Genomic DNA, 26,151 nt, shown 5'->3' on the forward strand with positions numbered 1-26,151 from the left:
TGAATGTCATCATCAATCGCATAATTTCTGCATTCTGCAAGAGAGGCGCCTATAGACTATGGCACCTTGGGCAGTGTAGACTCTCTAAACTTACCACATGTGCATTAGCTCTACAATTCACATAAAGGTTGTTACCGACATGGGGGTGTGCTGCTCGGGGAGGTGGGTGTTCTCAGAGTTAAGCTGTGATTATTATTATTTTTTTAATTATTATTATATTTTACAGACCCTTTTCTAACTGTCGGCGTGTTTTGAGTTTAGAAATTTTCAGCTGGCTGTTGCTTCTTAGTATGTAAGCACGGTGTGCTTCAACTCTTTGTAATAGCATGGCTTGTAGTATTATGGTCATGTCACAGAGTCCTCAGTGGCACCACAGAGCCTCATCAGGAAATGGCTGCAACATTGTCGCGTGCAGTGGGGAATTCAAAGGGAAATGGTTGCCTTTTGCTGGATAGAGAGAATCCTCACCAAAGTATGGGTACTGCGATTCCTAAATATTTTGGACCAAAACCTCTTCTGGTTTAACTAGTTTGACTCTAGTAAAATTAATGAGCATGAGGGAAAATGCAGATTACGTTTTAAAACTAAAAATTTGGCCTAGACAACCCTGTAATTAAGGTGCATTGTTTACAGACAAAAGTGAAAAGGGAAATCTTTAACATTATTGTGCATGATTGGTCATGGGACTTGCTGGTTAAACTGGAAACTTCCTGTTGTCGATTACAATTTGAAGCTGAATTACTCCTCAGCGGAAGCTGGGCAGACAGGAAGGTGAACTGAAAGTTGTAGCAGGCGCTGTTCTTACCTATTTGCTATTGCTGGCATTCTAGTCCTTCTAAAATCAAACTATGGATGCGTAGGAAAGAATCTTACCTTGCCAACATATTGGTAGTCAGTTCCTGTGTATTCCTCCAATAAAAAGAACTGATTCCACATCCAGCTCCTTTTGGAACGATGGAGGTCTCGCCTGCTGTTTCCAGACAATACCAAAACCTTTTCCTTTTCTGGAAAGCCACTAGTCCTTTTGGATAATGGAGTTAAGAAACTTTGGTGGGGCTGACCAGCCCAAAACAGCAGCCAGAAGCAATGGTAAGTTCTCATCACGGCAACACAAGAAGTTCTAAATAATAATCTTTTTTCTTGTCTTCAAACTAACCTACTTTACTGCACCGAATCCAATCTCATGCCGTCTTCCTTCTTTAGTCTTTGCAGTCTCAAAGGATCTCTGAAAAGAAAAATAACAACTTTTAAAGCATTTTCAAAGACACTTAACATTCATCGCTACAGCAAATAAGACCAAAGAGAGAAGAGCAATAGTGATTGTTGAAAAGCTGGGCTGTTTCTGGTTCAGAACATTGCAAGCGGTCCTTCAAATAATCTGAGCGAATCTATACTGAGTAGGAGGAAAGAGTCCTGATGTTTGGGTTTGCGGTTCCTTTTTTTTCCCTTTTAACTCCATTTACTTCCATTCATTGACTAAGGCAAACCGGGCTTTTCTCTTTTTACTGCCTGGACTTTGAGATGTAACTGATTGGTTTTTGACTGGGGATCTTGATGAGGTTACCTTATTACATCGAAGAAGGGCTAGTAAGAGCGCACACTGTCTTCCCAGGAGGCATTCTGTTGCTATAGTTATGGGCTGAAGAGCCCAGACTTAGATAACTCCAGGATTTTTCCCTCACATTTAAGGAGTTCTGCCTTTGACTTCATTTAGGAAGGGTCAAGTAAACACGTCAGTGAAATAAATGTGCATGTTTGTCAATATCTCCCACATACTAGACCTGTTTGATACTGTGTAGGAAGTTCAGTGAACATTTTGGTTTCCTCAGTTACGTACTGCCAGAGTTTTGTACTGAGTTTTTGATCTTTAAATACATAGTTATATATGTAAATGCTTTCATTAATAACTTCTAAAAATAAAACAAAATCAGCTAGTTCATCTCCACCTGTAGGTTTGTACTAGCTGCTCCTTCCTACTATTATTAATACTAAATATCTGTGCACCTTCAAAATAATTGTGAAAATGATCCCTATCTCTGAAGATAGCATAATTGTCATCACAAAAAAAAGCCACACATACAGTACCACAGTGTAGTATGGACAGTTCTTCTGTTTGTAAAAAAATTGAAAGCTTCTATTCAGGAAGAAGAAATGATACTATGTGTAACGAGTCATGCAAAATGCCTAATGAACAGCTTTGGAACATTTTATAATCTGAAGAAATCAGAATTAGTTGACAGAAACCTTCCACAACATATATTTTTCACAAACACTTTGTTAAATTTTTAGTCCAAACAGATCCATACTCTTAGAGAAGGATCATCTGATTAATTTTAATTTGGTTTCACAAATGGAAACTTTATTTTTTTCAATATCCTGATCAAAAAAACATAACTCATTCTGAGCCACCTCAAAATTCAACAGAGCAGCTTTCAATATTTGTAAATAAAGATTGTGGAATGACAATCTGACTATACCAAATTGAAAAGAGAATTTTTTGTTTGTTTTATTTTGTAAGCATTTCACACAACACTACTTGAATCATATTCTATATCAAGGGCCAATTTTTTCCCTATATTATGTGTGGGTTTTTATTTTAAAGGTGTGAATCAGGCATAGTTTAGCCTTTGAGCTACACTGATGGAGTTAAAGCATTTACAGTGCCTTGGGTTAGCCACTCTTATGCTTGTCATTGCTCTTAATAATAAATTTTATAAAATAACCTCCAGTCTCCTACAGTTCCTCTTAGTAAATCATTTTCTATAAAGAAATACCACTTAGCTTTTAGATGGATAGTAGGTAATGGAACAGGGCTGCTCAAACAATATTGTTTTACTGCTTCACAAGGTAAAATACTGTAAAAAGGTAACTTCTGGGTGAGGAGGAGTCAGTTTTTTTAGCGTTTAGAGGAAGAATGGAAAAGGTACAATTAATTCTGAAGCACTGTAGTTTCCTCCAGAGAAGAGGGAAGGTTTCTTGTTAGCTCTCATTAATGCCAATGAATTTTCTGTAGGTAAAAATAACTCTGTCCTGCAGGTCATGGGATTTGCGTCCCGGTAAGGCTTTGAGTGTTGTGAGATAGACACAGACACACAGGCATATACATACTCACATACATGTAAACATGTGTGCGCGCGCACACACACACACAGATATAACAGCAAGAACAGAACCCGCTACCCACCACAAGAAGACTTTCACAGAGGAGGAACAGAAAAAGCCAGTGTGACTAAGCTTTAGGATGCGTTCTGCAATTGCCTTCAGTGAGATTCATGGAGCCCCAGTCAATAAATGTGCAGGTCGCTAGAGGGGTACGTGGGCAGATTCAGGAGCAGGCTAGGGAGAGGTGAGGTGGTTTTAACTCTCTCCCAGTTTTTATAGTCTCTCTTATCCTCCTCCTGTACCCTTCCAACCTGCGTAGGGTCTAGCCTTAAAAGGCTCTGCCAACATCTGCTCCTTTAACCCCCAGCTCTGAGTGGAGTCTGTTCGGGTGGGCACCTTCTCTGACGTGATATGAAAGAGGAGGTTATGTCTCTCACAATATTTTTGACTTCCACTTTCCTGCCAGGCTGCTTCGCAGGGAGGCTGGGGTCTGCCCAGGTGAGTAATTAGTGCCCCGGGCAGCGGCAGCCCTGGCGCGCTGCCATGCCACAGCACGGCCCGTCGTGCTCTGTGCTTGCAGCACAGATGCGAAAAGACGGATGAGACGGTGGCTCTGGCTGCGCACACGTGGCTCGCCTTGTCGGGGAGGCAGGGTCTGAGGTAGGGAGCACGGCACATGAGCGAAGCTATTATTTAGCCATTAGCGAAGTCTGCGTGGATTGCTGAGGCGTGAGGGGGTGAAAATGATCACTCGACAGGTTCCCCTGGTGCTCGTCTCATTACCCCTCTGGCCAAATCCCACAGTGGGGCTCCATACCTCTGCTCCTGCCTGTAATGTTTCCTGAGCCGTGCTGCCTGGAGCAGCATTACCTGGACAGGATTTGTGCCAGCCTTTTAAAGGATCAGTCCTTCAAATGCCAATTGCCAGGAAACAATTATTCCTGCGGGGGAATTTTCTGCACTTGAAGTCAGCTATATTTCACAGCTCTGATGTCATGGGAGAGGTTTTATAGTGGCTTACGCTGAAATATAGCTCACGAGAATGATATCATAGCTGTGAAATACAGCCTTTTCTCTGCAGAGACGTGTCCAAAATACTGAAATAAGGGCATGATCCCATAATGTCCTTCTTGACTGGGTAGTCTTCACAAAGCAGCAGAGCAGCTAAGCCCCAGCAGCTTCCCTGTGAGTGGCAAGAGAGGAGGCACACCTTTACACACCTGGGCTTCAGCATGCAATTGGGGTAAGTACCGACTGAAGTCCAGGGTGTCTTTGCCCTATAGGTGCTGATAACTGTTTTACGGGTCACAGTGATAAATCCAGTTGAGTGAACAAAAAGGACAGGAGCACTATACTCTGAGCTGAGCCTTTAGTAAAGAGTGAGCTCCTGTGGCTCTTAAATGCCATTTTGTGCTCCAGTCTCAATGTCTCATGCTTCAGAGAGGTCTCTGCAATGTAATAGTTTATCTCATGCAATCTCCTTTCTTTATTTTGAAAACAAGTCATTCACCAGGGATATTTTATTTTCTTTAAACGGAGATGTGCAAATATAACTGATGGGACCTTGGGGTGGGGGCTAAAATTTCTTTGTTTTCTTCACTTCGTAAAACGACAGGCAATAAGACAAAAGAGGCACGTTAAACATGGCATTTCTCTCAACCATCGGCTGGTCAGGTGGTTGGGGAACTTGCTGTGTTAATCAACTGTCAAGAGTGAAAAATGATTTTACTGTACAACAGCCTCAGACAACTGGCTTAGCTCTGTCAGCTCAAATATATAGCAAATCGGGGCTTTTTATGGGAGAAGAAGGAATCTGCATACCCAAGTTTAAAAAAAATCCTAGTCTAACTTTAGATATGATGATTGTTAACATAAAAGCAATGTCACTTGCAGTCACAGAACTGTCTTTGGTGTGACAAGTCGCAGATTTAAAGTTTATGTTCACGCCTCTTTGAAGGATCAAAACCTCAGACAATTGCTTAATCACTATAAATACCAACTTCAAAATTACTTCCCCTAGGTGATGATATTCATAGTCAACCTCTCTATTCACCCTCTCCCCCAGCACCTCGTTAATGTAGGTAATGTCTTAATGCCACCAATGTGAGAATTCAGTGCAGATTTACACATTTCCAGAGAAATACTTAATTATTTAAACTCTAAGTCAAAGAGGAAATATGTCCCTTGGAGTCGCTCTTATGAATCAGGAAGCTCTGCCCCTGGAGATGCCTTTCTGGTACAGTGACAGGCATCAGGTGCAGGTTCTTGACTTGAAGAACCTCAAAGAGGTTACACCTCTGATCCCACTCAGCACTGTGGATTGTGCTGCTTTTCCCAGTTAGTGGTTAAATAAACCAGACTAGCAAAGAGCCTTCCCACGAGATGCATCAGTAAGGAGAAGAAAAACATTTTGTCTTCTTTCCTTTCTGTTCAGCCCCATGGTACTCCCCCCTCAACAGACTCTCAAAGGAATATGCTTCATAGAGTGTCCTAGACTTTGGACGTGAGCATAATTTCTTTTTCAGATCCCATGCATTCAATTACATTCCTCTATGTATTTATACATCTTGGATGTTACGGGTTGCTGATTATTAGATTTTAAACAGCCTCTAAATATGTCAACAACCATCAGTGTCTCTAAAGTTTCTGACATAACCTTTATTCAAACAGAAGTGCCAGTATAATGGATCTTTTATTCTCTAGTCATCTAAGTAGTGTTTCATTGTTTGAGGGCTGGGTACAAAGCTTCACACATTAGGATTAAGGTCCATTAGTACCCTGGCATGAACATTAATTGTATTTTCAAGAATTGATAATGTACTGCTATTCTCACACTGAGAATGAATGAGGAGGTGAAAGTTAATAGATGATGTGGCATAGCAATTTAGGAAACTGAGCATGGGAAATGATACTGATATACCCTGGGTGAGTGTAATATGGATCTGAAAATTCCTCTAACAGGAATAGTTAGTTTTAGGTTTGGGGTTCTGTTTTTGATTTTTTTTTTTCATTTATGTGACTCAATAAACTGCATCCATCCTCGTAGAGATTGCTTAGGTTCTTGGGAAAAACGCACAGAGACAGACCCCGCTCTTTCATTTTAGCAGATTACACTATGAATGCACCAGGGTATGTGTTTTTACTGCCCCCAAATCAGGTCTGATTTATGGTAGGTGGTGGAAAGATGCAGACTAGCCCCTGGCTTAATCAACAGCTGTATTATATGAAACGTCTACTACCGCCTTTGGAAGAAAGGGAGGGTTCTGCCCTGGAAGCTTTAATTTACATTTAATTTTGTGGAAGATTTGGGGATGGACTAAAAATATTCCGATACCGTATCCTCTAGATGCTTACCTAAGCCAGCATCAATTGAGTTTGCCAGGCAAACTGACCCTCCTTAAATCCTAAACAATTCTATAAAGCAAACTGCCAGCCACAGTAACTGGACCGCAGGGTTCATCGTCACGGTGTCCCTGTGCAGGAGAGTCAGTTGCTAGTCACCTGGAAAGACCATGAAGTGAGAGATACTCTCTATACTCACATGGTCCTGCTGGAAGGACCTTCCCCTGGCTCAAATATCAGGTACCAGTGTTTAACCCATAGAGCCTGAGAGAGAAGAAGACATCAACACTTCATTGTCAAAACCTGAGGCATGAAAAGTGGGAAAGCAATAACGGGGGAGGAGGATGATGGTCCAATAGTGAGTCCTGTGTTTGCTGCGTGAGATGTGACAGTCTGTGGTATGGAATGAGGCATGCTAGGTAAGGATCTGGTGATTATTTGCTTAGGTTTTACCTTGTTGCAAAACCATGCTAAAGAAGCAATGTCCAAGTCCCTAAGAGAACCTGAATGACCCAGAGGAGCAGGACCCTAGGCTGTTGTTGGGGCTGTCCTTGCAAATGTGAAGTATGTGGTTCTGCTGCCCTGCAGGCAAGACTGCAAGGAAGGGATTAAGGCAGTAAGGAAAATGTGCAGAAAAATTACTTTCTCATCACAGGGGGGAAAGGTTAAAATAGCAATAGCTGCACAAAGAAAAGAAAGTATTCCATCTAACTTCAAAAAATAGAGCCTTCCAAATTTATCATATTCGCTTCTTTTCAGTGTTGTATTCATATACTTTAATATATCATAGTGATACATTTTCATATATAGCAAATAATTCCTTGCTAGAGATTTTCAGTAATAGCTAAGTTTCATGTGCTCAGAAGCTGTAACACTGCAGACTTGTCTGTAATTGACTTGCACTTAAAAAGCAGTTGTTGAGTTTGAGCTTACTTTACAATTATGTCTCCCTTATGACCAGTTAGATCTGAAAGTCTCCATCTAATAATTTTCTCAAGTGTGAATTAGCTTTTACAGCTCTGAAATACAAATGCCCTTCTTCCTTCATTGTCCATGAGGCATTCATTTGTAAATATCAATCATAAACAGAAAGAGTCAAATTTTCAGTGTAAAGATAGCTGACGAAATTTTAATCTGCTGTTCACTTTTTTGATCTCTTTGTTATATAAGCCCATATGCTCTAGAGATCATTCCTGTAAATACACCTCTGAAATAACAAAAAAGAACTGAGCCAAGAGAGAATTCAAACCAAAAGATTTGTGGTTTTAAACTAGAGGTACTTTCTGAAGACATCAAGTACACAATGCAATTGCAGCCAGTAGTGGTTGATTATAGTGTCTTTCAAAGTCATTTTATTATTCCGTGCTCTCAGCAGGAAAAAAGGCCCAGAACTATAAAAATAACTAAATGCAGCAGAAATGTTAAGATAACTACTACCTCCACCCTGCACTGGGATCTATTAACATAGCCCTTTTGAACAATGCAACTGCTTTAACCTTAGTGGACCTGAACGCACACGAACACCAGTCTTCACAAAAGCACACACTGACAAGAGAGGGAAAGTGAGACGTATATCTCTTTCTTTAGTTCATGAATGGCGGTGGCAAAAGATGACTGTATGACTTTATTCAGGAGCTGGTGAGTGAATTGATGATGATGTTTGTCTGCTCGCAGATATTTTTATTTTTCTTCACCTGGCATTTGGAAAGAGCCTTAGTGTCATCTTGTTTCAGACGTGCCCAGTCTAAGTCTCTGTATTTAGCCACACTGGGAGCGTGCCTTTTATCCACTGTGCATAAACAGTCTATACACACAAGATAGAGGAATGGCACAGAAAAGGAAATCTTGTTTCCATTGTATGGTTGCATTAAGTGGCTTTTCTGTGGTCTTTCAGGAGTATTTGTGGCGGGGCTGGTGCCTGGACTCAGATTTCCTGAGCCATACAGCAACATTTTAATCACAAGGTTATTCTTCATCCTTTCTGACGGTGTGCCAGTCCGAGGCATAATATCTATGCTCTAACCACCACGTACGCCTTTGCTGCACATACTGGCTGGATGTTGGCATACACTGGAAGGTGTGTGGAGCCTGTAGCTGGAGCACCTGGAAAAGGATCTGATGTTCCCTGGGTGTGTGGGCAAGAGCAGTAAGTGCTATAAGAGCAGCAACCTTATGTAGGTGTCACCTCTGCAAGCCGCTATATGGAGGAGAGACGGACTCAGGTCTAGCTGATTCTGTCCTCTCTGTGAGCTACCTCTGCATGGCATTAACAGGAAGCAGGAGCTGGTCTTGCAAAAGGCTTCTAGCTGCTGCTGCCTTTTGCAAAAGGTGATGTGGGGACAGCCCTCCACAATATTTCATTGTCCCCCTGCAGCGGGAAGCATTCTCCTAATGCTGCGTTATAATCTAAAATGGGGGACAGGTATGTGACTAGTAACTTAATGTAATTTACAGTATTAGTCTGTTCCTTCATGGACAGAAGACTAAAGCAGTTAAGCAATCAACTGCGTTTAGTAGGAGAACAAATCTGTAGCCCTCCTAATGCTGTGCGTTTCCGGTACATGGGTCTTTTATTCCTGATCAATACTTTAATGGCAGAGAATAGCAGATGTGCATGGAATCATAAGCAAAGCAGTACAAAAAGCATCCTTGAAGCCATGAAAATGCTGCAGGAAAACCTTATTCCTCGTTGCAGTACTTGATGGAAGTCTGCAGTGTTGTCATCTTGTTGTGAAACTTACTGTTCTTTTCAGACTTGCAATAAGCTACTGTCGAACTTGCAGTTGCTTTAATAAAGCTGGGCTTTTCCTTAATCTTATTTATTTTAGAATAGGGAACTAGCAGGTTCTTTAAAGCAGGAGTGTCATCAAAAAGAAATTCAGTCTACCTTACACATTGAAATCTGATGCCTGAAAAGGAGTCTACCCTCCCTACCTAGTTAATAGAAAGTGAAAGGCTCTTGGGTGACTTGAAGTGCCTAAGTTAAAGCGTTTTGTCTCTCCATTGAAAAAGCTACATGGTTTGAATACCTCTTCTTCTGTTTCTTCTTAGACTTTAGTATTTGAAAGTCTCCTAGACAGGCTCTTAGAAGTGATCATTGACATTTTAGGCTTTTCATTGTAAAGCAAAAATAGATCTATTTTAAACATGACTCCATTCTGAGAAAGGTATGAGATGCCACCACCCAAAAATCTCTAGTAAGGAAACTATTTAGACACGTTAAAAAAAACCAAAACAACATGGTCAGCTTCTCCCTGAAAACTGTTTTTCTTAATGTAGGTGAGTTATCCTGTTCTGCTTTTTCCATGCACACTCAGTCTACCATTTACCAGGCACCTACCTCTGTGCCATTGGAGGACAATTATCCACAAGCTCCCATAAATGAGACAGAACCATAGACAACAAATCCTTTCTGTGCTGATCAGCAATTAGTCAAAGCCAAGGTGTCAGCGATACTCTCCAAACACAAGAGAAAAACCTGGGCTTGCAGCTGCTTTAGTAGCATTGCAATTCTCCCTCAAGTATTGCAGTGCGACAATGAAGGCAGAGGCTATACTGCCACATGCGTAGCCAGGAATAAAAGAAAGGAGGAGGTAAGGTTTCTTTTTCAACAGGCACCAGCATATCTTCCTATGAAAGACTGATTATTTTTGACAGTAGTAATTAGGCAGCTCAATAACGGACACAAGTAAAAGAAAATTCTCTTGACAGGAATGTTTTGATTGTGCTTTGGGCAGTGTATATTGTTGTCAAGCACAATATTAATTGCTAAAATCCTGATTTATTTCCTACAGAAGAAACCCACAGACTGAGATAACAGAATTGCTATAGCAAGTGGTACAACTGAGGGCAAACAGGTAAGCAGAGTTCAGCTGATTCTAATTTAGGCATATTAGAGCTTATGCACTTTTCTTATGTACAAATGAGATTGTTTTCTGGGTTTTTTTTTATTTACAACTGTCTGGAACTTCACATTTTTAGGATAGCCACAATCCTACATGTGATTGCTACTGTTTTCGTTTGTTTGTCTTAGTGACCCTAATCTCTTCTGCCTGCCTTTTGCAGTTCCCCTGTACAGGCACTCTCCTTGCCACCCCCATTGCCAGCGTGCCCCATTTCATCCATAGTAGAGCAAAGCAGTTGTCTGTCTTAAGCAGTTTTCCGTTCACCAGCTGCTGTTTGCTCTTCTCTCTCTGCTAGAGGCTCAGTGATCACTATATTTTTCTTTCCTTCTTGACAGAAACATAGGCTGATTTCCCACTCTGAAGTTAGGCGAAAACAATCACTAGGTGGGACATAAGGTACTGGACCTGGGGAAGAGAGAAATAGCTAAACTTTGTCTTCGTATTTGATTGTCAAGGGCTTGCTTATTTCTCATAGGCTTTCATGGCCATTTACCACTGTGAAATGGATGCAGAGTGCTACCAAATCAGAAATGACTGCAATGCTCGGCTTATTGTGGGCAAGTGAACTCCATTTGTGCAAATACACTCCAACAGGAGCAATCACCTGGAAAATAGAGAGATGCCCATTAAGACCCATTTCATTACGAATGTGCTATTAAAAGAACTGCAGATTAGTAGGTCATGTCTCTCTTTTGATGAAAGAGTCTATTATTTCTTTGATCGTGATAGTAACTGGCTATACTAAAACGCTATAGCTTCTTTAAAAGCCTCTTATCGTTACCCCTATTAACTGCACAGCTTAAGAAGCTGTAGCAAAAGGCAGGAGAGCTAATGCAGATCTGCTGCCTCCCTTCTCAGATCTCTTGATCCTACTTGTGATCCCATTAAGGATCTAGGAGATCTTCTCAAGCAGGGCTAGACTGCAGCGGCCTCCATTGCCCTCAGCTGATCAAAAGGCAGTCGGGTTCAGATCCCCGAAACTGGAGAGGCGGACTGGATGGCGGAGAGTGGAAATAACGGTGGCAAGCCCTCCTAGGCTATCCTCGTGGTTAGCATTAAAAAAAGCTGCGGCAGTGAGAGGGACTGAGGCATTTCTGAGTGACTTCAGAGTTACTAGGACTGGATAATGACTACTAAAATGGGAAAAGGCATGCTTGGGGTTCATCCAGGGTGAATAAATACCACACCAGGATGGCAGGGGTGTTCTAGCAGGCTGACCACTAGGACATTCTTGTCCAGGCAGGATGATATTTATTCATTGTACAAACTGCACGCCAGAAACATCTATACTCTGCCTGTAACTTCAGGTGAGGCAATAAACTTTACCACTTCAGCATGTATTTCCAGCCATAATGACTCATTACTTAACTGAGGTTTTGTGAACAGTGAACGATGTTTCTGAAACTCTTGAAGTTTCTTGAATAGGAAACATGCATACTTGCTTTTCAAATTGCTAACCTGAGAGGTGGCTTTCTTCTTTGAAAAGGGCCTTTTAATATGTTTTTGCTAGTAATTTTATGTTTCTCAGAATATGAAAATGTATAAAAGAATAATGTTACTTGTGACTGAATAGCTTCTGAAGTATTTAATAATGCCACTTATGTCACTAGTTCTTTGAAAAAACTTAATGAGTTGTTTAATTAGGAATATTGAGGAAATTTGTATCACACGATTTCTTTTTTTTTTTTTTTTGCTCTCTTGCTTCACGCAGCTCTGCATACATACATTGTGAACATCAAATACCATACAGGCGACTAACCCCTTTCCTTGTATTATTAAACAATGTTCCTCTGGACATTGAAACTGGTAAGAAAGTTCCTTTCAGTGGTATGTGATCGGTTCCCTGCAAACCTGTTGCTTCTTAGGAGTAAAAATAAATCTGGGAAAAACCCCAACCTGACTTAAAACAATTGGTATTAAAAGTATTGTTAAATTCTTTGCAATTATATGTGGAATCTCTTTGGGATATGAACACATTTTATATTTTTTGGAAGTGGGGTCTCTAATGGAATTACGGAAATCTTCTCCTTGTGTAATGGAGACTTGAATATGGTGCTTTATTTTTAAAATCTGTTCCAGACAGACTCTTTGCTATTGCTTTCCATGGAAGGGAGCAAGAATCATGCTGCAGCTCTTAACTATATTGTTAATGCTAAATAACTATGTGATCATCATATGCAGCAAATTGGGGATTAGAAGCTTCTAGGATGGCTCTGCTCTTATGTTTTAGACAACTGAAAGAGCTAATCCTAAAAATGCAAAGCATGTGATGCAAGTGGTTGTTCTCGGTCCAGGATTCAGCAGAACATTACTCTGTGCAAACCACTGAAGACTGCAAAATTGGCCTTCTTTGCTCAGTGGAGTTTTGGTTTTGATTCTAAATTAATTCCATGGAGTTGCCAGGATTGATAGCCAAGATCAAAAACACTGGATAAGTGGTTTGGGAGGAGCAGAATTAAAAGGAACTATTTCTGCATAATTTGTGCTTTCATGCCTGTAAACAGATGTCTCTGTTTAAAAAAACAAAGAGATACTAATCTGGACAAGAGAGACTTCCTTCTTATTGCAGAAAATCCGTTTCATCTAAAAGGTATTCCCCTGAGCAGTTAATGCTCAGGAAAAAGTATTTCCAGTAAGAAATGAAACTTGACCAGCTGAGGTGTTAGTACAATTTCTGATGTTGCTCTTTACATCAGAGAAGGGTGAATCTGCTGTTCTTCTACTACTGGAAAGACTACTCTGTATGTCTTAAGTATTTTCTTAAATCAAACCTAAACTTCTCTGGTGCTCTTATAGAAAGCAGTAAACAGAAACAACCAGTCTTGTTTTTGTTGAAACTTATGAGAATTTCATGTCATTAAGAGACAGTGCGTCAGTCCTATTATTTTAATGTTTTTTAGTTCTACTATTATTTCTTTCAGTTGTTGCTATTACTTTTATTGGCAAAGTTTCTGTTCGTCTGACTTTAATGACCACAGCTGAAGAACTGGAGCTTAAATACCACATGAAGCGACCAAATATTTACTGACTGCACCTAGAGAAATCCATGCTTTTGCAACAAAGGATGCATTTAATTAAATTTCAAACATTCTGAAAAATTGCATTTATTTGCACTCATAATATGTTCCACCCTGGTATCTTAAATACTGCATTGTGACTGTCGTCAGCTGAGGCTGCTTCCTTCTGGAGAGATAAAAGCCTCCTTCCTGTCAAGGTCACTTAGCTTTGATCCTAAAGTCCTCCCACTTTCTGCTTTCCTGTTTCCTTCTCACCTCTAATTATGGACAAACTGATGTAAGCTGAAAATTGACAAATTGCCCTGAAGGCAAACATGAGTGCTTATTCACCTGTCTAAGGTACCCGCATAGTCTCAATTACCAAGGAGTTCGATCACTTAATAATCTTTATTGTATTTATCCTCAGAGTCATTTTGTGAGAAGTGCAAAGCTACCATTCCTGAACATGGAAACAGAGAGAATGTAAAGACCGGACCTTCAAAGGCACTTAGAAAGCTAACTCTTACTGCAATCAGGTCAATGGCATTTAAGCCTCTTATCCCGTGATGTTTTAGCACTAATTCAAAACCAGAAGACAATATGGACACTGAAAAATCTAAGGAATCATTAAAAAATGAACATGGATAAACTCATAAATACATAGGCATATATTCCTCTCATTACTCTGTAAGATTTCATGTATTTCTACTCAAGTCTCGACAACTTTGTTTTTAACAATCTTTTCTTAAATAAGCTGTAAGACGTTCACAGTTTTATGATATTTCTCACCTGCTGGATGAAGACAGTTTCAAAACAAACTCAACATTACACCAGCTGTTTATTAGCTCCATCTACACATTATCTGTCGAATCATTTGTCTTGCAACAAAATGTTTCTTCTTTCAGTTGCATAACCAACCCGTAATTTCTCTGTTTTAAACCAGAAACTAGATTCTCCTCTCCTATTTAAAGCCCTTGCAACCTAGCAACAATGCAGGTGTTAGGTACATGCAGGTAATATGAGGGGAAGTCTGCCCTGGGGTTATCTGCCTCTGCTCCCTCCTCGTAATATCTAACCGATACCCCTTTCTCCTGATTTACTGCAGGTTCTTTTACACTGCAAGTTGTAAGGGGACTTATTTTCAAGTACAGGCACTTACAAAGCGGTAGGGATTATCCAAGATTCAGGCTGTCTATGAAAAAATATGGTATTTCATTAAATAGGCAATCTAAGATTTATGATTTTAGGCTTTCATTCCTTTCTGTTTATAAATGCCTGAAATCTGTCGAAAGTGTGATATATTGTCACTTAGTACCATATTCCAAGTGTTGAGCTTACATATATATATATAAAAATATATATTTAAAAAAATATATATTTATGCCCACGTCTGTGTGCTACACACTACTACCTATGCTAGTAATGGCTCTAGTAATGCTACTATTGCCAGCAGGAATTGAACTTTGATTTTTCAGTGCTGAAGGGCTAAAGCATTTCCTTGACGTTAGCATCCAGAATAGAATGGAGGCTTAAAACCACAAGCTGCTGTTCCTTGAAATGAAAGTGTGACTCTATCAGATGTGAATAGAGCCCAGTGACTTCAGCTTGAAAGAAAACCTCAGATGTTTGAGGCAATAACATCTAACACTTTGACTGCAGTCCATTTGACTGTAGCTGGAAAAAGGTCAGTTTTACTGACAAAAGCGTTGACGTAATTGGTGCGTATGCTTGTTTGGAGGAGAGCACGTATGCATCAGCAGTACCAGTGTGAACACGGCTTTTGTAGCCCTGCACCTTAGGAAATAAGATGTTGCCATTGCTACCAACAGATTGCAGATTTTGTTTTACCTTAAAATACATCGCTTCAGGCTTTGTCTGGTCCCGAGCTTGTGTTAGCTTGTTTTAGCTGAACCAGCAATTGCCCGACAGGCAATTAATGTCCAAATTATTTTTTTGTGTTAGCTGAACTCTGTGAAATTGCATGGTTTTACCCTAAAGAAATTATTCCATGTATTGTTCCAACAATTCTGAAGTGAATATTGTGTAACTAAAGTTGGGCACCAATTAAAAAAAGCAATAAGCAGTAGACTTTGGGAAAAAGCCCAAGCAGACCCAGGACCAAGGAGGAAGAAACTCTGACCATCCACAGCATACTCCTCCCACTGAGGAACCTGGGACGCTAATTACTCACTGTTGCTACTCCTAAGAAAGGTGAGGATAACATGACCAAAAGACGCAGGTACCAGGAAGTTGGTGACTGACAAATTGGATTGTACTATTAATGGGAATTAGGAATAATTAGATAATATAGACTATAAATGTTAGCATTGTCGTAACTGGACTTAGAATAACTCTTCAATTCATTTTGATTTTACTGTTGAAACATTAATTAGACTAACAATAAACTCTAATTGTTGTCTCTGCATATAAGGTGCGTTCCCCTGTGCCCATAATGAGATTTTGACTGTAACGCTCTTTGTCAGATGGGCAATTTCTATGCAGCAGAAGTGTGGAAAAAGGGAAAATAACGAGAAGTAGCGGCAAGGAGAAAGAGAAGGAGTGGCAGCAGAGAGGCTCCTAGTTTGGCAGCGCTTCAGCGCTGGGATGCAGCTGGTTATCCAGCTGTGAGCCTGGGATGCAGCCAGACAAGGAAGGCTCAGGGTACACCCCCCAGATGTACCTTTTCACCACATTTATATTAAGCTCGTGCCAGTGGCCCTCTGACATATTGACCGGCATTGCAGGTATTTTCTCAGGCTCCAGCCCAGCAAGGAATTTGAGTGGGCGTCCCTCCCCTGTGCTGTCCACAGGGAGCAGCATCAAAGGGAAGGGACTGCATGCAGAACCAAGGGCTGCCATCGCCCTCTTGGTCACAGCATCAATTTTGCTCTTGAAGCAGCCCCCTATTCTCAGCAGTTTCGCACTGCAGGGACGAGCTCCCTGCCAAAACAGACAGCATCAGTTCATTAGTCAAGGCTGACTGAAATTCAGAGCCGCATCTCAGAGGGTGCAGCCTGTAATTTGAAGGCCTGAGGGAAACGTGCATGAGGGTGACTTTAAGCAGCCTTGCTTTCTGGTATGCTTGGGGGGCAAGACGTGGCCCCTGACAAAGCCTAGGCAGTCCTGGGGAGCTCTGTAGTCACTACAGCAGCCTGTGTTTTGCTGCTTAGTCTCTAACTCCCAAACCTCTGCATCTAGGAACTGCAGTCCAAGTCCATCCTGGACACGCTCCCTGTGCTGATATACTCGACAGCAGAGTCACTGGAGTTCAGTTCCTGTGCAAATGATGAAGTCTTTGTGGCGTCTGGGGCTTTTAAGGCTCCTTTAATGGCTCCTTAAACAGACCCTTTAGTAAATCCAAGGAATCTGGGAGAGTGATGGATGGCTCCCTATTCGTGCCCAATTGCAATGTATGATGTGACACACGAGTTGGTTTTCTCAATCATACAAAAAGAGAAAAACAACATGCCTCACTGCTCTTGAACGCTAAAGAGGGAAAGGGAGCATTTCACTTCAGTGGAGTTGCATACCCACTGAACTGACGTGGTGGGGAAAGGGACGGGACGTGGTTCCTGGGGGGGCTCCCAGTTAAAATGCACCTGAGCCATGCGTCCTGAATAGGCATACGAAGGAAAATGAGTTGTCTTCAAGGAAAAATGGCAATGTCTGGCCTGCCTTGCCATTCCTTCTCAAATAGGGGGAGTATAATATATCATCCCTGCCTAAACTCTGCATATTGAGTTAAGCCTAACATTTAGATTTATTAATAGTACAACTTCCCTCCTCCATTCCCCCAGGATAAGAATTCAATCTTTTTTCCCAGGAGCTGCATTTTTATGCATACTTATGGGCAGGCAAGGTTTGCAGAAGGTGACTCCCTACAGAAAATACGTGGCTTCTTAATGTTAATTTGTTTCTACATTTGTTGCAGGACCCTGTAGTAATCTGGATGAATACTTGCTGTAAATTGATAACAAAATATGATGTCCTAGAAAGTATATGCTAGCATGAAACATGAGGGAAAAAGAATCCCCATTCCATTTAAAATTAGCAAGGTTGTTACAAAATGGAGAGATTTCCCTTTGTGTCCCAAAGTAATTTATAAGGGTGACTTTTTTTATTACAGCTGTTTGGCGAGTGGGATGGGAAAGAGACAGATAATTGATGAATGTGCTTTTTCTGACATAGGGGGATGTAAGCACAGCTTGTGGCTGGGGGAGAAAGAAAGATTAATTGTCAGTTGGTCTATTGTGCAAAACTTTGACAAACTTCTACTGTGTGGAATCTACACTCTTTTAATGTCTGTCTTTTTGTTTCCATGGATAGATGTGAATGTAATACTCGTAGTTCTAGGTGTGGAGGAAGGATGTTAAAATGCAAAACTCTAGGAAGAAAATCAGAAGTAGAATGGGTCACCATTTTACTTCTGAATATTTCAGAGCCTGAGAGGGATGGGAAAGGAGCAGCAGACAGCTTTGGCTTGGTCAAACAGAATTTCCCCTTGGGTTTAAAAGGGAGTGCGTGCTGCCATCACTTCTCTTTCAGCCACTGTGAGGGCTAGTAGCCCATGAGCACTCGCAGTATCTAACCCTATTCCTTGTACTTTTGACTGGGTAGCATCAACCTTGTGACTGTGGGTCCTCTTCTGCCTTTTGCCTGCAGCTGCACTTGTTTTAGTCATGATTAGGTTGGTTTTTTCCCTGAATTGCTTCTAATTGCACTTTAAGGCTGTTGTATCCTACTTTATTTTCGTCCTTATAGCAGAAGGGCCAAATCTATAAATTCTATTTTAGACAAGTAAAAAAGCTCTGAACAATTTTTTAAGCTGTTTTTCTTACTTGCTGTTATTTATAGGCTTGATCTCCAACCCCGTGCCCCAGCTCACCTCTGTACCAAACCACATTAAGTCTTAACAAGAAAATCTTTAGGGTGAGATCATAACAAATAAGTAGCTGCTTACCCATGAGTCCTTTCAGTTGTTTCTCTTTTTTTGTGTGTGTTGTAGTATTTCTGTGGTTTGATAGGATCAAAGTAGTCTGGCTTTTGTATTCCCATAGCTGGTCACCGGCTATATGAACATTTTACAAACTCAACCTTCCACCCAGGACATGTACTAGCTCTCAAGGAGGCATAAAGGAAACATCCCAATCCAATGACTGCTGCAGATGTGTTCAATAAAGTAAGAGCTGTAACTACACAAATTACCTTTGCTAAACTGCAGGGTGCTGCAGAACTCCTGGAATGAGTTTCTCCCTGCCACACTTTTCATTCTCTCTGCTGGTTGTGAATGAATACAAATTAAGAAGAAATCCCTGGAAGAGGTTATAGGCCTGTACAAATATCTTACAAGAGAATTGGGCTGCTCATGCAGCTTTTTTTTCACATTGCTGAAAGTTTTAGGAAGAAAGGGATGCTACTTCTTTAGAAGCCTGCACGAGTAGGGCAGCAACGTGAGACGTTCAGCACAGCTGACTGGCAATCTCATTACAAGTCTTGCAATAACGGATATTTTAATTAAAGCCCCAGCTCCTGGAGACGGGTGATTGTCAGAGAATGTCCATTTTCATTTAGGAAAGTATGTTTCTACTCTGATGTTTGCAAAATGTATATTTGGAAATATAACCTGTGTCCTAGCTATCCTAGAGCTGGAATGCAATGAAAGCCAATCTGTACTTACTACGCGTTTTCATTGTTTGAGACAAAACACCTCCTGAGTGGAAAGCCAAACTCGTACACATTGGGGCTGGTCCCCAGACTTTCAAATGTGGCATGGTTAATTCTGGACATTTAAATTCAAGATCTGAAATGTGCCGAGACTGAGAACAGCAGATGGAAGGGGCTGCAGCAGCCTGTCGTGGGGAGAAGAGTGGAAGGGGCTGTGAAATACCTGTTGGGACCAGGAGGAACAGAATATTCTTAGCAAACTCTCTCTGCTAGCTGCATCCCCAGGAGAAGCAAAAGCGTGCTGTCTGCCAGGGAATGAACAGCTAACAGAGAAAAATTGCTGTGTTACCTTCTACTGAGGAAAACAGTTTCTTACAGAGATTGATTTACTTCATCTTTTGGCTCCAAAATGCCATTAAACCATGTGTTCAAAACTGTATGACAAAACCTGAGCCCTGGTTTCAGTCCATGGATAACCCAGACTCTCTCCAGACCTCTATACCTGGCTAAGGCTCAGCCTAGTTCTTTCTCCAGTGGCACCCTCAGCTTTGTAGTGTTTTAAGAAATCCACACGCTGCTGCTTCTCTGGCAGAGGCGCAGAGAGGAACTGGTGGTATTTTGGCTTTGTAGGTGTAAAAGCAGGATTTTAACTGTTCTTCCATACGTATAAGTCTGTTTTATTTCTCCTAGCAACTACTTCGTAGAGTCCCTCCTGCTGCAGAGCCCTGGGAAATGAGACCAGGAGTTTACCTACATGAGAGATATATGCAGCCATAGTTTTTTTTTGCCGTTTGTGAATTTGCTATGCACAATCAATTTCAGAATGCTATAAAAAGACCCAACATGAAAGAAATTTGAAACCCTTAGTGGAGTGTTGCCTTTAAAAATAACAACATTTTGGCTTCAGGCCAACCATGCTGAGAACAAATAGAAGAAAAATTCTCTTAAAATATTTAACATTACACAGTGGATTATACTGGATTACAAATAATCAAACATGTCTGTTTATTTAAAAAAAACCATTCATGTCAAGTGCAGTTCTGTAGCTTTCATGTTTGTTTGTTACTACTCAATAATATTTTAGTAAAAGCCTCTTACGGGCCAGAAAATAATACTTTATTGGGTTTTGCCTTTTTCATATATCTATGTAAATTCAGAGGATTTCTTGCATGGAATTTGAGAAAAGCAGAGTGGAATCCATTTCCAATTAGCAAATGGTACATTCTTCTTCATTACCTATGTCATGAAACGTGACAAGTTACACGTACAAGGATGGCCATGGAGTGACCTAGTTTGTTGCACCAAATCATTGGTGTGAATATAACCAGTTTTACATATAATCTTCTCTGGCATTAGCTGACAGTGTAGGTAATTTGATGCCTTTTTTCTCCCAAATGTGGCTGATAACAGTCTACACCTACATAATTGGCAGAGTTTTGGGAACAAAATTCTTTATTAATTTGTCCACTTTTAAAAGGATGAGTACATCAGGAACGGAAAAAAAACCACAACCAACCAAACAGCAAAAACTACAGGAGAAAGGAATGGAGTAAGAGTGGTTATTATGTGGGATTTTTAATGGATTAGTGACATCTGAGGGAGAAAGTGGGTTGAGAACTCCGAAAGCAACCTTCAAATTATGGAAGTGATATTTGTCCAACCATTGAAATAAAATAGTCAATAGGATCAATTCTCCTGTCCTGTCTCCTAGCCAGAGAACTTGGGCCCTGAAGCTCAATATTTAGAGCCTTTGAACCTTTTTTCAGCTGGCAGCTGACCCTGGCAGTGCCAGAATTCCCCAGGCACTTGTGCTTCTGCCATCAAAGCCCTCCAGGTGCGTGCACTTCTGCTATTGAGAAAGGGCAAAATTATGCAAATCTGATGCAGGCAGTCAATGTGGCAGCTAACATTTGGCATGATTCACAAGCTAGACCCTCCTTTCCTTATTTCCCCTCAGGAGCCTCAGCTGGGACATCAAAATGTGTCCACCGAATTGGAACAGCATTCAGGCCCATTTCCCACCTCCAGCCACTGTGCTCTGGTGGGGCTCTCTGAGCTGGATCCTTCTCAATTTGTTGTGCTAAGGCCCTGTAACACACTCTAATATTCATAGCACCCAGGCTGTCCATCTGACTGCCCTAACCACTGCATCTAAGCTTCCTCTCCAGCCTTTCTTTGGCCCAGCAGCAAAGGGAAAGTTTTGGCTCAAGTTCTTTCTCCTGGTCTGATTGTTTTCCTTTTCCCTGCTTCTGGCCTAAGAGGGTAGAGCATAAACTGCACTGCAGCTCTACCTTGCCCAACCAAATGGGCTCAGATGGGGGACCAAGGTCTTGTCCACATGTTCTCTCTCAGCTGCAGCTGTGTTGGCTTAAGAGCCTTTTTGTCACGAGGCACTCATCCGTACACCCTGCCAGGAGAGGAGGTTGTCAGCTGCACTACACCTTAACCCATTTCAGTCAAAATAAGCTCATTGGAGCTTGCAGATCTCTAGCAAACTTATACAGTGCGGATGCAAAGGAGGTGGGGAGGGCTCCCAGGAGCGGGTCTACATGAACAGCTTTGGGAAGGTGGCCTGCAGGTGGAGGAGCAGCGTCTCCTTCACCAGCGCAGCCAGGAAAGGATGTAGGAACAAGACTTCAGCCACACCATAAAATGGGGGCTGATGCAGCTTCTGTGCAGAATAGATGAAGGGAGTGAATTGTGTCTGAGCCCCTGTGCTTGCTTGTATTTCCCGGCCTGGTCTGCAAGATGCCAATTTAGCTATTAAGGTCTAATAACAAAATGGAAAGCTCAATTATAAAAGATGAAATGTTGCATTAGAGGTTAATAGAATGGTCTGATAAACAAATCAGTTGTTGTATTTCATCTCCCTGTTACTAAATTACTGGTTTGTCAGCTGTATGCTTCCACCCTTCCCTACTCTCTTTTCCATGTGTTTTTTGTTTGTAATGCAGTTGCTTTATATATTATCTGTCTTCTCTTTGAAGATAACAAAGTATAACTAAGACTTAGCTACGTTGCTTTAGCTAAAATATCTCCTGTTCTTTTATCCCACAAACCACATCTCTTGCTTCAGTCATGCAGAAACGGATGAAATGGGAATCGGACTTGAGGGATTTAATTGCAGTGCCAAAAGGCACAGAGAGCCCTGGGGATTCTGCACCCTCTTTTAGCTGTATGATGTTGACACCAGGGAAATTTGAGATGAATGTGTCTGATAGAACAGAGCTTGCACATCATCTTCATAAAAAATCCCCACTGTTTCCAGTTTCACTGAATACCGTACAGTTAGGCACTTCTGCCAGCATTGAAAAACACTTTATAGGCGCTGAGTGGAGCCTTGCAACACATCTTTATGCTAAGTGCTATCTTTATTTAAAAGATTGAAGGGGGAATGAGAAGAGGGAAGGAAAGCCAAAGGGGATTAGTGCCAAGAGGGACTTACAAAAATACTTGTACGAGTTAACTTAATGGGAATTAGGCACCCGGCTGACTTCTGTGCATCCCATGAAGGCATCTAACTCCCGTGGATGAACTCCCTCAGGGACTTTTGCAAGTCTCTGGAAGTAACATTAAATCTTTGTAAATCTCATACAGAAGAGTGTGTCAAGCCTGAGCCAACTATGATTAGGGCTGAACGTTTCTACCTCTCATTGAAGTAAATGGGACTTGGGGCTATACAAGAGGTCAGCCTATGCAACTCTAAGGGGATGACAGTGAGCCTGAATAATCCAGGAGCCCGCCAAACTAGTGCACTAGTCGGCCAAGCGTGCTTGGACATGAGAGGCTCCACGTGCTCTGGCTGTGCATCCAGGATCGGTGTTTACCTGGTACTGAGGGTGGCCCTGGGTAGTCCCCAAAAGGCTAACGCCTCCGTGGTGACTTCCACATGCCACTCTGTGGCGGAGATAAAATCTAGCTCACCTTACGCCAGCCATGGAGATCGTGCTGCTTCTTGGTGTAGTTAGTAGCAGGGTAGGGAGGGAGCTGAGGCAGTAAAGACTACAAGGAAGCAACCTGCTCCCCCTGAAGTACTGAGATATCTGTTGGCTTTTTGTGGCAGAGAGTTCAGAAATGCTCAATATTTGCAATGTTAAGGTTTTTTCTACTTCTGATCCTCTGACCTCTATGATTACACACAGCCTCCTCAAGCCTTTTGAATTAGAGCATATGTTTTAAAATCTCATTGTCTTTTCAAAAACCAAACAACATCTCCCTCCCCCCGAAATCTCAGCAAGACAACTGGCAAATCCACACTGACAGCAGAAAGTGCAGAAACTCGAAAAATACACAGACAACATAAAATAAGGTAGGAATTCAATGATACGTAGCATACTGCACTCTCTGAGCACAACTCTAATGCTAGTTCAGTATAGATGAGACATTGTCAGAGCTTTTGAAACCTCTTCATACATTTTACAGTGTGCTGCAAAACTAGCAGGCTTGGCCCCAGTGCTTCTCTGATCACGAAGCAAAGAGAAAAGCAACCGCAGAAATGAGAGCTACGTCTGCTGATACGGTGGCTACTATATAACCTGCTGGAGCATTGCTGATACAGGGCTGCATGTAAAAGTGTGCGCGTGTCTGCTCAGGTGTGAACACATATATTGCCTCCCTTTGTTTACATGGATGCTTTTGTTTCCTGTGTTTATACAAGCTTGTTTTAAAGCCTGGCACATCTCATCTTTGAAGCTGTGAATCCCTCAAATTCCATCCAAGCACACTGCCAGCAATCCACAGCTGTACACAGCAAGAGCAAGTGAATAAAACAAGTGTGACTGGAAGGAAAGCAATGCTGCTTTGCTCCTGTGCGAGCTTTCTCTTTAGTCCTGTGAAGAACTCAATTTAGCAGAGCACTTTACTTTCAAACTGTATGCTTTTACTGAAGGCTGCTAGCAGACCTAAAGATAGAGATGTACCCGAACGCTTTGCTGAATCGAGGCCTAAGAAGAAGAGCATAACAGAGAAAATGTTGATCATTATCTAAGAAATGATGGGCTGGCATCATGCTGATAGAAGTACTTTTTCAGTGCACATAAAAACAGTAGGGATTACAGGTGAGGAATGGATTTTTGCATCTTATCTCTCACTCATTGAAATAAATGGTTTTATGTTTCCAGCAAGTTTATTTAACTTACTCCTTCCAAACAGGCATTTTGTGTTTGAGCCGGGTAGGGAAGAAGGTGAATGAACTCTTCTGATTGTTTTGCAAGTTCAGGGCAGCCTTAGTTTTTCTCCAGTGACACAACTGTAAGCGTGGTGGAAGGCTCCACGTGGGAAGAAGCTTTGTACTGAGACTTTCCCTTTGCCAAACAGCAAAGAACATTTTGTCTTACAACGGGCTGGCAGACCAGGAGTGAGGTGTCTCTGTTTATTATTTATGCTGGAGACCGCTGCACCTTGCCGTTCCCAAAGTACAATAGCGTTTCTGAAACTGGGAAAAGCAAACAATGGTCTGGTAGCATAAATGTCTTCTCTGAGTTAACAATTTCCCTTGCAGGGAAAGAGAGGGAGAGGAGAATTTAAATTTGAATGTGCCCCCCTCCACACACGCACACACGCGCGCGCGCGCATATATACCTCCTGCCAAAAGATGCATCTGGTTCTATAAAAGTCCCAGATCCTCTTGCGTGAATGCAATCTGAAGTCATAGGTTTGCATAAGAACGAAATCCTCAGCCAGAGGGCTGTGAAGTATCTGTCAGCTCGTCAGCTGGATACACACAGAGCGAGCTATTTAGAGCTGATGTTGCTACTCGGAAGACAGGGGCTTGGTTATCTTTTCACTTCTGTGCACCTGTGGCCTATCTTGCTTATCTCGTAGTGCACCTACTTGCTTTTACCTCACATTGTTAGAGCTAAAGGCAACTTCAAAGTAAGGGGCTTACATTGGGGTGCTCTAACCCTTGCATCTGGCAAACTTCTGCCCCGGGGCAGCGAGGCAGCGCGGCGCCAAGGTGCCATCTGTCCTGTGAGCTGGGCACTAAGTGGAAGGAGAGCCCTGTGTGGAAGGAGAGCGCGGTGGGTGTCAGGGAGAGACGCAGTCAGCAAAGCCAAGGGGATTGCACCTGACCCATCACATCTGCAGGGAGGTAGCTCAGGAAAGGTCTGCTTTTATGAAGGCAGCAACTGCAGCGCAACAAGAGCCGTATGAAATCCTATCGGCTGAGACTCACCAGAACCTCCCACCTTTGTCTCAGGTGATGTATGCTCTGCTTGAATGTCTGTTTCAAGCAAACTACAGGCTTTGAACAAAAATTCAGCCAAAACAATGCAGGTTAAACAAACAGGCTTTCAGAAAATCCTGTTATGATTGACCATATTATTCTGCAAATAACCACCTCTGTAACAGCGGGTAGCGGCACCACTGACTCTCTACCCTTTTAAAAAATGAAAGGAAGAGAATAAACTATGATTTTGGTCCCGTTGTCTCTAGATCAGCTCCAGGTCTCTACAAACTATCAGGAAGTTATTCAGAGGCGATACTGCAATGCCTGTAATGCCGGTGCTGTCAGAATCCCTTCCTAGATGGAGGTGCTGGCCAGCACACTTGAAATTAAATCCCACTGTGATATTCCTTTTCCTATTCCACTGAAACAAATAGGGTAGTGGTTCACTGCTGACTCCTTCTCAAAGTGTGGTCGGTGACAGCAATCTTGGAAAGGGGTCTGCGAGGCGAGCTCCCCCGTTCCTGCTCTGAAGTGCTCTAGCAGATTAAAAACAGTGGGATGGAGGAGGAGAGGTTGCTGAGCAGTTAATGGCACTAGAATGGGGAGACTGCATGTTGTGATGAACATTGCCATAGTTTGTGACCTTGCCTGGTGCATGCAGTGCTGATTATACCAAAGGATCAAGCAGATGTGAAGGAAAATTGAGTTTCATCTCCTCCCAGCTATCGCAGGCCCTCTTTGGTAAGTGGAGGATTATGATACTTTAGGAAAATAATGTATATATCTGTGTGTGGCTGCAATAATGATGGACTTTTTTCCCCAACCAAAGTAACAGTGATTGATGCAGCTGGCTGCAACCTATAACGAACACTAAGGTTAATTGGAGCCAAGGGCACAGCAGTCCTTAAGTAGCGTTATTCTGTGGTGCACTCATGTGCTGTCATTAATTTTCCTATTTGTTTGACTTTACAAA

At 41.8% G+C, this 26,151-nt stretch overlaps 1 protein-coding gene across 1 annotated transcript in view; it reads right to left on the reverse strand.

Moving 5' to 3' along the window:
- The window catches only part of LOC141739255 (cadherin-6), a 101,500-nt gene that overhangs the window by 47,067 nt on the left and 28,282 nt on the right, over positions 1–26,151 (reverse strand). Inside the window, exon 2 of the mRNA XM_074576146.1 lies at positions 874–1,225. Coding sequence (XP_074432247.1) covers positions 874–1,101 — 228 coding nt within the window. The 5' untranslated portion in view covers positions 1,102–1,225. The remainder of the gene's footprint in view (positions 1–873; positions 1,226–26,151) is intronic.

Source organism: Larus michahellis, chromosome 2 (genome assembly GCF_964199755.1).
Source record: "Larus michahellis chromosome 2, bLarMic1.1, whole genome shotgun sequence".
In the NCBI taxonomy this organism is placed as follows: Eukaryota; Metazoa; Chordata; class Aves; order Charadriiformes; family Laridae; genus Larus; species Larus michahellis.